The following is a 12,672-nucleotide window of genomic DNA, read 5'->3' on the forward strand; positions in this document are numbered from 1 at the left end:
TGTTTATCATTCATCTACTGAAGGATATTTTATTGTTTCCATTTTTAAAAGGTTATAAATAATGTCACTAGAAACGTTGTATAGATTTTTGAGTGAACATCAGTTTTATTTCTCTGGAGGAAGTAACTGGGAACTGGACTGCTGGGTTGTATGGTAAGTGTATCTAACTCTTAATGAAATTACCAAATCGTTTACCATGGTAGATGTACTATTTTGCATCCCACTAGGAGGGTTCTCATGGTACCCCACTCCAGTACTCTTGCCTGGAGAATCCCATGGATGGAGGAGCCTGGTAGGCTGCGGTCCATGGGGTCGCTAAGAGTTGGGCACAACTGAGCGACTTCACTTTCACTTTTCACTTTCATGCACTGGAGAAGGAAATGGCAGCCCACTCCAGTGTTCTTGCCTGGAGAATCCCAGGGACGGGGAAGCCTGGTGGGCTGCCGTCTATGGGGTCGCACAGTCGGACACGACTGATGCGACTTAGCAGCAGTAGCAGCAGGAGGGTTCTAGTTGCTCTGCATCCTTGCTTCCACTTGGTATTGTTCTTAATTTTAGCCTTTCCTAGTAGGTGTGTATTGATGTCTCATGGTGGTTTCAATTTGCACTTCTCTGATGGATGATGTTGAACTACTTTTCATGTGCTTAGCTGCCACGTTGTCAAGGTGATGTGACTGACATGGCTTATTACCGTCTGAAATGTAACCAGTTAGCCTGCCAGTTTCATAGATGCTGGCAGAAGTCATGAGACTCTGGAGTCGGAGACAAAGGACTTCATTATTCACAGGACATCAGTAAAGTAAGCTTCATCTCATGTGGGCTGCCTTTGGTCCCAAGCCCCATGGCGCTGGTGTCACAACTGAGGAACCTAAGCTTAAGGAACTCAAATTCTTCACAGTGGGCAGCAAACAGAGCCAGCTGACTTTTGACCTGGAGGGTAATTAATATTCTGTCTATTTTACTTGACAAAAAAGTTGTTTTCTGCTCTGAAGGGAGGCAGTGATTGCTTCCTTCTGAGAATGTTAGATATGCAAACCTTCTTGAAGAGACAGTCGTAATTACAAAGGCCCCTTGTACAGAAATGTGAGAAACCATGGAGAATTATCTCCTATGTGTTTATCTTCTTTGGATAAGTCTGTTCACGTCTTTTGCCCATTTTAAAAAAATCAGATGGTTTTCCTTTCTATTGAGTTTTGAGAATTATACATATCCTGGGTGCAAGTCCTTTGTCAGATATATGATTTGCCAGTATTTTATCCCAGTCTGTAGTTTGTATTTTCATTTTTCTCACAGTGTCATTTGCAGAGTGAAAGTTTCTCATTTTGCTGACAAGCTCAGGCTGCTGGTTCCAACCCTACTTCTGTGAGCTGTGGTTCCCGTGTCAGTTCATTTTTCAGAGGCTTCACATTGCTATTTCAACCTGTTTCCTGGTGCGTGCCAGTCTGAAACCTGTGCAGTGGTCTCTATTAGTGTGAGTTTTAGTTTTTGGTCCTGAGTAGCATCAGACCTATCCATGCATGCATGGGCTGGGGTGTTTACAGCTTGCTTTCTTGAATCCTCCTCAGTGATTCCTCCTGTATTTTTTAAGTTCCCTCGGGGCTTGTCTTCTCTCTTCTGATGAAGAGCTGCGGAAGCAGTCACCCTGCTCTGTCTTGTACTCCCATCACTGTCTGGGAGGCTCGAGAGAGGGAAAAATTGGTAGTTCCCTTTACTCAGAGGGTGGCTCCTGCAGTGTCTCATTCCAGTCACTTCTGTGGACATCGTGTGATTGCCAGTGGCTCAAGAGAAGGGGGGAGAAGACAAGAAAATGGAGGGATTTTCATATTTCCTCTCAGTGTTAGGAGTTTCTATTCTCATTCTTTGAGCCAGAACTAAAGGAGCGCTCTGTGCCCTGGCATGCATTTCTGGGTTGACTTGGTGATAGTGGAGGGGAGAAAGGGTAACCTGAATGGGGGTTCGGTGATACAGTGAGTTCTGGTCTTCTTCCTTAATTTTCCTCCTCCCCTTTGCCTTGAGAATCCTCGGAAGTAATGCTTGGTGCATGCCTCTTTAGTTGTGGCGCACAGGCTTCTCACTGCAGTGGTTTCTCTTGTTGCAGAGCTCGGGCTGTAGGTGCGTGGGCTTCAGTAGTTGTAGTAGTTGGGCTTAGCTGCCCCACCACATGTGGGATCTTCTTGGACCAGGGATGAAACCTGTGTCCCCTGCATTGGCAGGCAGATTCTTTGTCACTGTGCTGCAGGGAAGCCCCATCTTAACCATTTTCAAAGTGTGTAATATAGAAGTGTTAACTATATGTACCTTGTGCAACAGATCTCTAGAACCTTTTTGTCTGGCAAAACTGAAAGTCTCTCCCATTGAACAGCAACTCCTCTTTGCCTCCCTCCCCCTAGCCCCTGGCAACCATCATTCTACTTTCTGGTTTGAAGAGTTTGACTTACTTAGATACCTCATGTAGGTGGAATCATGTCTTTGATTTGTCTTTTTGTGATTGGCTTATTCTACTTGACATAATGTCCTCAAACTTCATCCATGTTGTAGCATATGATAGAATTTCCTTCCTTTTGGAGGCTGAATAATATTCCATCGTGTATACCACATTTTCTTCATTCATTCATCCTTTAATGGATATTTAGATTACTTCTAGCTCTTGGCTATTGTAAATAATGCTCAGTGAGCATGAGCATGCAGATATCTCTTCAAGATCCTGTTTTCAGTTCTTTGGGGAATATACCCAGTGAGATTGCTGGATAATTTTGTTTCTGATTTTTTGAGGCCCCTACATAGTGTTTTCCACAGTGACTGTGTCATTTTACCTTCCCACCAACTGTACACAAGGGTTCCGATTTCTATACATCCTTGTCAACACCTGTTGTTTGTGTTCTTTTTGATGATAACCATTCTGACAGGCATGTGGTGATATGTCATTGTGGTTTGGGTTTGCATTTACCTAATAATTAGTGATGTTAAACATCTTTTCACGTGTTAGTGGGCTGTTTGTATTCTTCATGGCTCAGATGGCCAAGAATATGCCTATGATGCAGGAAACCCAGGTTCAATCCTTGGGTCAGGAAGATCCCCCAGAGAAGGAAATGGCTACCCACTCCAGTATTCTTGCCTGGAGGATTCTATGGACAGAGGAGCCTGGTTGGCTACAGTCCACGGGGCCGCAAAGAGTTGGACACAACTGAGCAACTAACACTAACACACATATCTTCTTTGGAGAATTGTCTGTTCACGGCCTTTGCTGATTTTTAATTGGATTTTTATTGTTGTTGTTGAGTTTTAGTTCTTTACATATTCTGAATATTAAGCTCTTATCATATAAATGGTTTGCAAATATTTTATCCCATTCCATAGGTTGCCTTTTCCCTCTGTTGATTCCTTTTCTGTGCAGAAGTTTTTAAGTTTGATGTAGCCCCATTTGTCTATTTTTGCTCTTGTTTCTTATGCTTTTGGTGTCATATCCAAGAAATTGTCACCAAATCTAATGTTGTGAAGTTTTCCCCCTATATTTTGTTCTAGGAGTTTTATAGTTTCATGTCTTACGTTTAGGTATTTAATCCAATTGGTCCTTTCTTAAAGTATGCTTTATTATTGGGCAGGAATAAGAAGTTTGTTCTTCAGTATGACAGGAATTTGCCATATTGAAACCTTCTTTTCCCCTCTTTCTCCCTTTCCTTCTCTGACAGCCTTAAGTTGATAAACTCATTCATTTTTTTTTCTTAATTGCTTTGCTGTGAGCAGAGTGATAGTGAATTCATTTTCAACAACACTTTCTTGTTTGCTCTTTGATTAGCAGGAGGAAGATGAGCCTTAAGTCTGAACGCCGAGGAATTCATGTGGATCAATCAGAACTCCTCTGCAAGAAAGGATGTGGTTACTACGGCAACCCTGCTTGGCAGGGTTTCTGCTCCAAGTGCTGGAGGGAGGAGTACCACAAAGCCAGGCAGAAGCAGATTCAGGAGGATTGGGAACTGGCAGAGCGGTAAAAGGACTTAACTTGGGGTTTTAGACAATGATGTAACTGGATATGCAGCATGGCGGGATACATTTTTCACTTCTCTTTTGAGCTATCAGCAAGTCAGCTTAATTTTAAGAGAAATGGATATATTCTTTTGTTCAGCACTTAGCAAATAGCTTTCAGTGATTTCTTCACTTTGTCTTAACTTTTAATTGTTTTGTGTTTGGGATGAGTTAAGTCTTAGTTCTCTAATGTAGACAATAAGTTCCTTTGAATGAAAATAAGCATACTTTATGGTGAAGATTAAATGAGGTTATAGATGTGAGTGCTCAGGACTTGGCTTATGGACTTTCATCAAGCATTATTTTCCTCATTCTTTTAATATACCCGGTATGACATCTGGCACAGTGACAAGCGCACAGTAGTAGAGACCTGTTGATTTGTATCCATGGTCCTGAAAGTACAGAAATTTAACTTTTCATTAAGAAGTGGCATTTGTTAGTATTATCCAGGAATGTGACTGCGATAAAAATTAAAACACAGAATGTCTAGTGAGCACAGGAGCTAATAAAATGCCATGAATAATACCACTGGACCACCAGGGGAGTCCCCAGGTTTTGCAGTTTTAGGTTGTTCCCAGGCGATGCTGATGCTGCTATCTGGGGAATCACACTTTGAGAATCATAGTTCTATGGATAACTTTTGAGATTTATTATAAATACCTCAAATTCAGCTGGTCCAAGGCCAAATTCCTTGCTTTCATTTACTCTAATCCCCACTCCCAGCAGTTCCTCCTATCCCTCCTCTTGTATCAGTTAATGACATCACTGTTTATTCAGTTGACTAAAAGACATCAATCACTCTTAATTTCTCCTTCACCTCCCACACACTGGTTACAACTAATTGAGCATGTTCTGCTTATTTCAGCTCAGAGAGGTCTCTTTTGAATTCCATCCTCTCCTATTTCCAGGTTCTTATTTCTCTCTCTTAAATCTGTGTACTCTGTTCTTAATTACTGTCTCTGTCCCTAGTCTGTCTGCCCCTCCAGGTGTCACACAGCTACTTGCATTATGTTTAAAGCACAGATCAGATAATGGTATTGGATTATAGTCTTTCTTGATTTCCCCACCACATGATGAAGTCCAGGATTATAGCAGGCTTGGCAGTCAAGGTTTCTTACCACCTGGCGCCTACCTGTACATCCAACATCAGAGTCCACCACATCATCAGTGATCTGACTACATTGAATGAACTTGGTCCTCAACACAAGTCACATCCTTCCCATTTGTAGTAGTACCTTCTTTCTGGAATGCCCTTTCACTTGGCGGAATCCTCTTGATCCTTCTAAGACTGGCCTGAATATCACCATTATAAAAACTTTTGGGACTTCCCTGGTGGTCCAGTGGTTAAGAATCCGTCTGCCAATGCAGGGGACACAGTTTCAATCCCTCATCTGGGAAGATTCCACATGCAGTGGGGCATCTAACCCTGTGTACCCCAGCTGTTGAAGCCTATGCCCTGGAGCAGACGCTCTCCAAAAAGAGAAACCACTGCGGTGAAAAGCCGGTGTACCACAACTAGAAAGTAGCCCCTGCTTGCTGCAACTAAAGAAAGCCTGCTCATAGTAACAAAGACCTGGCACAGCCAAAAATAATAAAATAAATTTAAAACAAAAAACCTTCTTGGACTCTGAGCAGATTTAGGTTTTTTCCCCCTGTATTCTCATAGCACTAGGGTTTTGCTGTCTACTTTAGGCGCTGTCACATTATGTGGTAGTTACTGACTTAGCTCTTTCTCTCTTCCACCTTTGAGGTTGTCAGGGAAGAGGACTAGACTTTCTTTTGTGTAATCCTCGTACAACTGCTGAATGAACTCGATCCATGGAGAAGGTCCCTTTTGAAGTTTGTAGTGGCACATAGGATAGTTTGCTATCAGAGACCTCAGACCTCTTTGGTATTTAACCTCTAATTCTGAACGTTTTAGTTCCCCAGTTCATCGAGTTATTACCTGTAGATGCAAGGAAAACTTGGTGAATTGTCAGGGTTACTCTTGATCTCTTCTTGAATTACAGTCTGCAGCGGGAGGAAGAAGAGGCCTTTGCCAGCAGTCAGAGCAGCCAAGGGGCCCAATCCCTCACATTTTCCAAGTTTGAAGAGAAGAAAACCAATGAGAAGACCCGCAAGGTTACCACAGTGAAGAAATTCTTCAGTGCTTCATCCAGGGTTGGAGCAAAGAAGGGTAATTTTTCTGATTCTCTTTTTCCTTCTGTGCCCAATGAGACACAGAATGTGTGTGGGCTTAGCTTTTTCTGTAAGCATTCAGAGATATCAACGCAGACTTGAGATGTTGGGTTGGAGGTGCAGATGACAAATGAAATCTCATTGGTTGGAGGACATTGTGTTTAAGAAAATTTATTTTTACTCTATCGAGGAATAAAGATAGTTGAAACATAGAGTTTTGTTTATAAAATTTATACCCATCGTATCTACTTGGATGTTTTATTTTTTGTGCCTTCAGTTTTTGAATATTGGTTTACTCTCCTTTGTTTAATATCCTCACTATCCATACCGTATCAGAAATGACTGCTTCAAGTTATCTTAAAGTTATCTAAAAGAGAAGTTTTCTGAAAGCTTGAGAGGCAGCTTGTGTCTAGATAGGAATTACTATTTAGAGAACATATAGGAAAGGCTCACTTTTGTATGTACTTGACCTTTTTCATCCTACTGCTTAAAATTCCACATTATAACCAGCAGGAAAATTCTCGCTAAAGTCACACTTGTTCTACCAGTGAGCTGATAAGCTAGTTGAAATGACCTAGCAGGAAGCAAGAAAGAATGTCTCTTGTTAGACCTTAGTCTCTCTACCTCTGTGTTGATAACCAACACTGATGCTGTCAGAGAGCTGTTCTCTTGGACACTTCCACTCCCTCCACCCCAACCTGGGATAATTGTCCTTAGGTTTTTGGTCTGCCTGCAGGAAGGGAAATAATAGTATCACACCTAAAGATCTTTGCTGATCTTTTGGATTTAATGACTGTTGTTTTTTATTAGAAGGAACGATTGTTTATCAAAAAATACAGCACTTCTCTTTAGTAAAGGCAAACCTTTAAGCCGTCTTTTTTATTCACATGTTCCCATTTGGAGTTGTTCTTGCTTGGCTCTCTGTCAACAGTTTTCTGTACAGCGGTAAGAAGGGGAATAATCAATACCTGTTACAGATTAAATGTGTTTGATAAGAATGTATTTGGCTTATGATTTATTTATAAGGAGGTAGTATAGTAGGGTGATTAAAAGTGTATGCTTTGGAGTCACCCTGGTTTGAGTCTCAGCCTTGCAGTTTGTTAGCTGTGTGACCTTGAGCAGGCTAATCTCTTTAAGCCCTGTCTATTCTGAGGGATAGTAATGCCTATCATTGGCGTGTCTTGAGGAGTAAATGAGCTGATGTGTGTACAGCGTTTTAGCTCAGTACCTGACACACGTAGTAAGTCTCCAGTAAGTGTCAGCTATTTTAAGATGCATGCTGTTGATTTGATAGAATAATCTCTGCTGGTAAGGAACTCAAAGGTATTGATCAAAGCCATTCATTCCTGTTTAGTTTGCATTGTTTCCTGCTTTGGGGAAGTCTGATTAACCTTGTACATTTATAGATGTCTGGTGAAACGATATGTGACCACAAGTGAAATGGTAAAGAATTATAACGCCATCAGCTCTAACTGTCACATTTTACAGATGACAGTGTGAAAGCCCATAAGGTGAATTTATTTACCCAAGGTCATATAATGAGCTGCTATATTAGAGCTCAGGTCTCCTAAGTCCTGGTTAAGCTTTTCCCCCTTATATCCCTTGACCTCAGATATGTATGTGTTCACCTATAACTATATCTGTGTTTGTATCTATGTAGATAGGTAAGTGCATAATAGTCACACACATTCATGACTGTACTTGGCACTTTTAAAAATCATGTCCTAGCAGCTCCTGTACAGTGTACACTGTATTATGGAAAGAAGATTTGTACTTTAAAAGAAAAATTTCAAGTGATTTTTTTCTTAAAAACTTTCATGTGGAATAGTTCTTAACTTTTTAAATTTCTTTAGAATGATAGTTTTTTGTTTTTTTTTTGATCTTTAGCTGTTTTATGTCTGTAGAAAGCATGTAGTGAGAAAGACCTCAGAATGTTGGGAAGAAAATTGATGTGTGTGTATTAGAAAAGAGGCTGCTATTGGATCTTTGTTTTGCAGATTGTTTACGAAACTCTGCCAGATGAACTCCGCATTTCAGGGTGATTATTTTTTTGGCCTTTGCATATGGATGAAGTTAGCCTATACTAAATGCAGTTTTCATTTATTGAGTCTAGACTACAATAGGCCTTTTATGTTCTGTGTTCTTTATTTTACTTTGTTAATACAATATGTCCTTGCTCTTGATATTTTACTTGCTTCTATTGATGGTATGAAAGAAAGCTCTTAAGCCAGGGCAGGTTGGTGGTACATAGAACACAAATAACCTTCTAAGGGATTTGAAAAATATTTTAACTTCCTGTTAGAATTGGCTGTGTCTTCAGAGAAGATTAATGGGACAGCTTGACTGTAAAGACTCAGAGAATTTACTTTCAGTTTTTTAATCTCCAAAGCAGGGTTGAGTGAGCTGTAGTTTAGAGTAAATCACAGTGGGTCAGCCAAGTTGAAATACTTGCTCATACATTCTAAAATGCCCTTTTTCTTTAGAGCTCAAATAGATGTCACCCTGAGTAGAATCTTGTGTTCATCTTTTACAAATAATCTAAAAGTAGTGCTCTAAGGAGGGATTAAGGAAGGCTGTCTTTAAAAAACAATTTTTCTTTTTTTTTTTAAGAATTAAGATGCCAATCTTTCTACTCAGACCTTAGATTCTAAATACTCTCCTACACTGAAGTGAATTTGGGTTCCTTGGAGAAATGACTGATTCTGGAACTGGGAAAGGAGGGCCCCTCAGAAATGTTGGGGACATGTCAAACATCCAGAGGTCAGCTTGAATGGGTTCCCACTGACCAAATTTGGGTATCAAAACAAAGACAATAGATGGACTGCAGATGAATAAAACAATAATCCATTAGTCCATCCAACTAATAAAATAGATAAATAAAGAAGGGAAGAAAACTCTTGCTTACCATAGAGTGTTGATTAACAAATATAGGAGTAATAGAGATAGAAAATCATTTTTTTTTTTTTAGCTGTTCTTTCTTTCATTTTTATTTTTTTTTTCCATTTATTTTTATTAGTTGGAGGCTAATTACTTTACATCATTGCAGTGGTTCTTGTCATACATTGAAATGAATTAGCCATGGATTTACATGTATTCCCCATCCCGGTCCCCCCTCCCACCTCCCTCTCCACCCGATCCCTCTGGGTCTTCCCAGTGCACCAGGCCCGAGCACTAGAAAATCACCATTTTATAGTCATCCTGGTAGGAACTAGTTCAGACAGGTTTCACCAGTGGATGCTGCATCTGGGGTGAGAGGAGGGAGTTTCCTGAGGAACAAGTTGTGAACCTTGATTCAGGTTAACTCCCACAACTTATTTACTGATGACAAATAGAGAAATGATAGCTATATTACAATGTGGGAAATGGACATTCTGTGCCTCTAGATATGATAATTTGAGGAGAACACAACATCAATTGTGTAATATTTAAGCTGAAAATTTATAACCTAACATCTAGTCATGAGGAAACAGTAGAGAAACCCAAATTGAGGCACATTCAGTAAAAATAACTGGCTTGTATTCTTCAAAATTGTCAGTGTCATGAAAAACAAAGACACATTTCCAGGTTAGAGGAGATTGTATGACCACTAAATAAATGTATGACCCTCAGTTTGATCTTGTGTTTTTAAAAAAAAAATGCTTATTTTTCCAGTAACTATAGTTAGCAACAGAATATCCTTGTTGCTAAGAAATACCCAAACTAAGGGATAAAGAGCATGATACATACCATCTACTCTGAAAAAATTTAGAAAAAAATGCACATAGACATGGAGCAAAATGTTAAAACTTTGTGAATCTGGATAGTGGGTAGAAGGGGATTCTTTGGGAGAATTCCATGGACAGAAGAGTCTGGTGAACTATGAGCCATAGCGTCACAGAGAGTCGGACACAACTGAAGTGACTTAGCATTCATGCACATACTAATTCATAGCTAGTGAATGCAGTTCATCTTTTTATCTTTTAAGTTTTTTTAAAGTTGTTTTAGGGTTCACATAAAATTGAAAGGATGATACAGAGATTACCCATAGGTGCTATGCCTCCACACATGCACAGTCTCCTCCAATATCAACATCCCCCACCAGAGTGGTCCATTTGTGTTACAATTGCTGAACCTACATTGACACATGATTTTCATAAGTATGTAGTCTACATAAGGATTCATTCTTGGCATTGTACGTTCGGTTGATTTGGACAAATGTATAATGATATGTATTTACCATTATAGTATCATACAGAGTATCTTTGATTAGCATTTTGAAAGAGTATTTTTTAAAAGTCAAAATCATCTGTCTTTGGAGAATAGTATTTGTTGAGGGGAGAGAGTGTGCACAAGTAAGGCAAAAAGAGAGATGATTAGAGTTCTCCTGCCCTTGCTGGCTTGCAGATCCAAAGTCTCAGGGCATGGTGTTCCCTGGAGAGTCCTCGGGCCACTCTGACATGCTGAGGCAGATACTGCATAGTAAAGAGCTCAGGCTGCAGAGTTAAGGCACAGAGTCCTGGGTGCAGATTCCAGCTTGTACCACTTAAATAGCCACAGCATCATCCAAGTTAATTAATGTTCTCAAGCCTTAGCTTATAGAGTTGTGAGGATTATACAACAAAGTATCAGGAAAGTACTTAGCACATAATAAACATTTGCTGTATGTAAACTGTTACCACTGTTAGTTTGTCAGATTGCATGTGTATTCTGTTTTTGTTGGGTGGAGTGTTCTATAATATCAGTTACTTCAAGCTGTTTGATAACATTGTTCAGGTATTCTGTCCTTACTGACTGTTTTGTATTATCTATAATATTGATTACCAAGAAAGGAGCATTGAATTATCCTATTAAAATTATGAATTTTTAAATTTCTTCTCTTTATGTTTCATGTGTTTTAAAGCTGTGTTACTAGGTGCATGGGCTTCCCTGGTGACTCAGGGGTAAAGAATCCGCCTGCAATGCAGAGACAGGGGTTCGATTCCTGGGTTGGGAAGATCATCTGGAGAAGGAAATGGCAACCCACTCCAGTATACTTCCCTGGGAAATCCCAGGGACAGAGGAGCCTGGTGGGCTACAGTTCATGGGGTTGCAAAAGAGTCAGACACGACTTAGTGTTAAACAAACAAGGAAAATGCAAATATTTAAACATAAAATAACTTAAATTCAAGTTTAACTTTGATTTAGCATAATTTAAATAATCTTAAATTAGATACTTAAAGTAATTCCATGCATGGATCTTCTGTGTAATAAAACTTACTATGTTTAATTTTCCCAGCAGAAATTCAGGAAGCAAAAGCTCCCAGTCCTTCCATAAACCGGCAAACCAGCATTGAAACGGATAGAGTGTCTAAAGAGTTCATAGAATTTCTCAAGACCTTCCACAAGACAGGCCAAGAAATCTATAAGCAGACCAAGCTGTTTTTGGAAGCAATGCATTACAAAAGGGTAGGTTGAGAACCACCTAGAAATGTAGAGTTTTGGTTTTAGGAAAGGTCTTAGTGATAATCTAGTGAAACTTTGTCATTTTCCAACTGAGAAAATAAAGACCCAGAAATGTTGTCACTTACCTGAGAAATGTCACTGAACCAAGTTAAACATGACTCTGAGGCTAATACTTTGCCACTGCAGCTCAATGGTATTTGGATCATCTTCATGTGAAAAGTTTGACATCAAAGCCACTTGTACTGTGTCCTTTATAAGTCTGTGTCCTTTTAATAAGCCTTCCTAACTTGTTACCTTGTAAATAATAAGCTGCCAAGAGGGCCATAGTAGACCTTGAACTCTTAAGTAATAATCATTAGACCGAGAATAATCATTTAGGATTTTTTTTTTCGGTTTGGTTTTGTATTTTGATTTTTAATTTTCCTGTCCTTGCTCAGGTAGAGAAGTGAAAGCTAAAATTTAGACAATGAAAAGGACCATAGCAACTTCTGCCCATTTATTGTACAGGTAGGGAAGTTGAGAGCCAGAGAGGATGAGTGACTTATCCAGGGTCACTTGGACAACAGCTTGTGTCCTCTCCATGTGTGTCTTTAACCTGTAATTTCTAACCCATGGTTTCAACAGTGAACCACTCTTGACCTTTTTCCTCTTCATTCCTATTTTCTCCAGTCTTAGAGTATACCAGTGATGAGCAGCCTTTTTTCCACATAACACGTCAAGTCTAGAAAAATCAAGTATTTTCAGAATTGCGTTAAAATATTTTTCAGCCATTTTATCTTTATCAGGAAATACTTTATATATGCACTGAGAGTTTTTAAAAATACTTCCTCATCCCCAAAATGTACCTCTTTGCACCTGCATAATTCCCACACACTGAAGTATTTCAAAGCAATGCTTAAAGAGATTTTTTTAAAAACTAGCTGCTATACTATTTGAAAAGCCTGGTTCACTTGACTCATCTGTGAGTACTTTTGATCTTTTCCTAAACCTTGTTGGAAAACTCGGGTAACCAATGGCTAAATGTACAGTTGTATTAATGAACTCCGGAGT

At 39.5% G+C, this 12,672-nt stretch overlaps 1 protein-coding gene across 6 annotated transcripts in view; it reads left to right on the forward strand.

Annotated features, from left to right (window-relative positions):
• RABGEF1 (RAB guanine nucleotide exchange factor 1) overlaps positions 1 to 12,672 on the forward strand; it is a 58,759-nt gene that overhangs the window by 30,166 nt on the left and 15,921 nt on the right. For 4 of the 6 annotated variants that reach the window (XM_070461270.1, XM_020874029.2, XM_070461271.1 and 1 more), the window contains 3 exons: positions 3,797 to 3,985; positions 6,033 to 6,199; positions 11,456 to 11,625. In XM_070461270.1, the coding sequence (XP_070317371.1) occupies positions 3,807 to 3,985; positions 6,033 to 6,199; positions 11,456 to 11,625 (516 nt within the window). In that variant the 5' untranslated portion in view covers positions 3,797 to 3,806. The remainder of the gene's footprint in view (positions 1 to 3,796; positions 3,986 to 6,032; positions 6,200 to 11,455; positions 11,626 to 12,672) is intronic. The other 2 variants (XM_020874037.2, XM_070461269.1) reach the window with 2 other exon arrangements.

Source organism: Odocoileus virginianus, chromosome 33 (assembly GCF_023699985.2).
Source record: "Odocoileus virginianus isolate 20LAN1187 ecotype Illinois chromosome 33, Ovbor_1.2, whole genome shotgun sequence".
Lineage (NCBI taxonomy): Eukaryota > Metazoa > Chordata > Mammalia > Artiodactyla > Cervidae > Odocoileus > Odocoileus virginianus.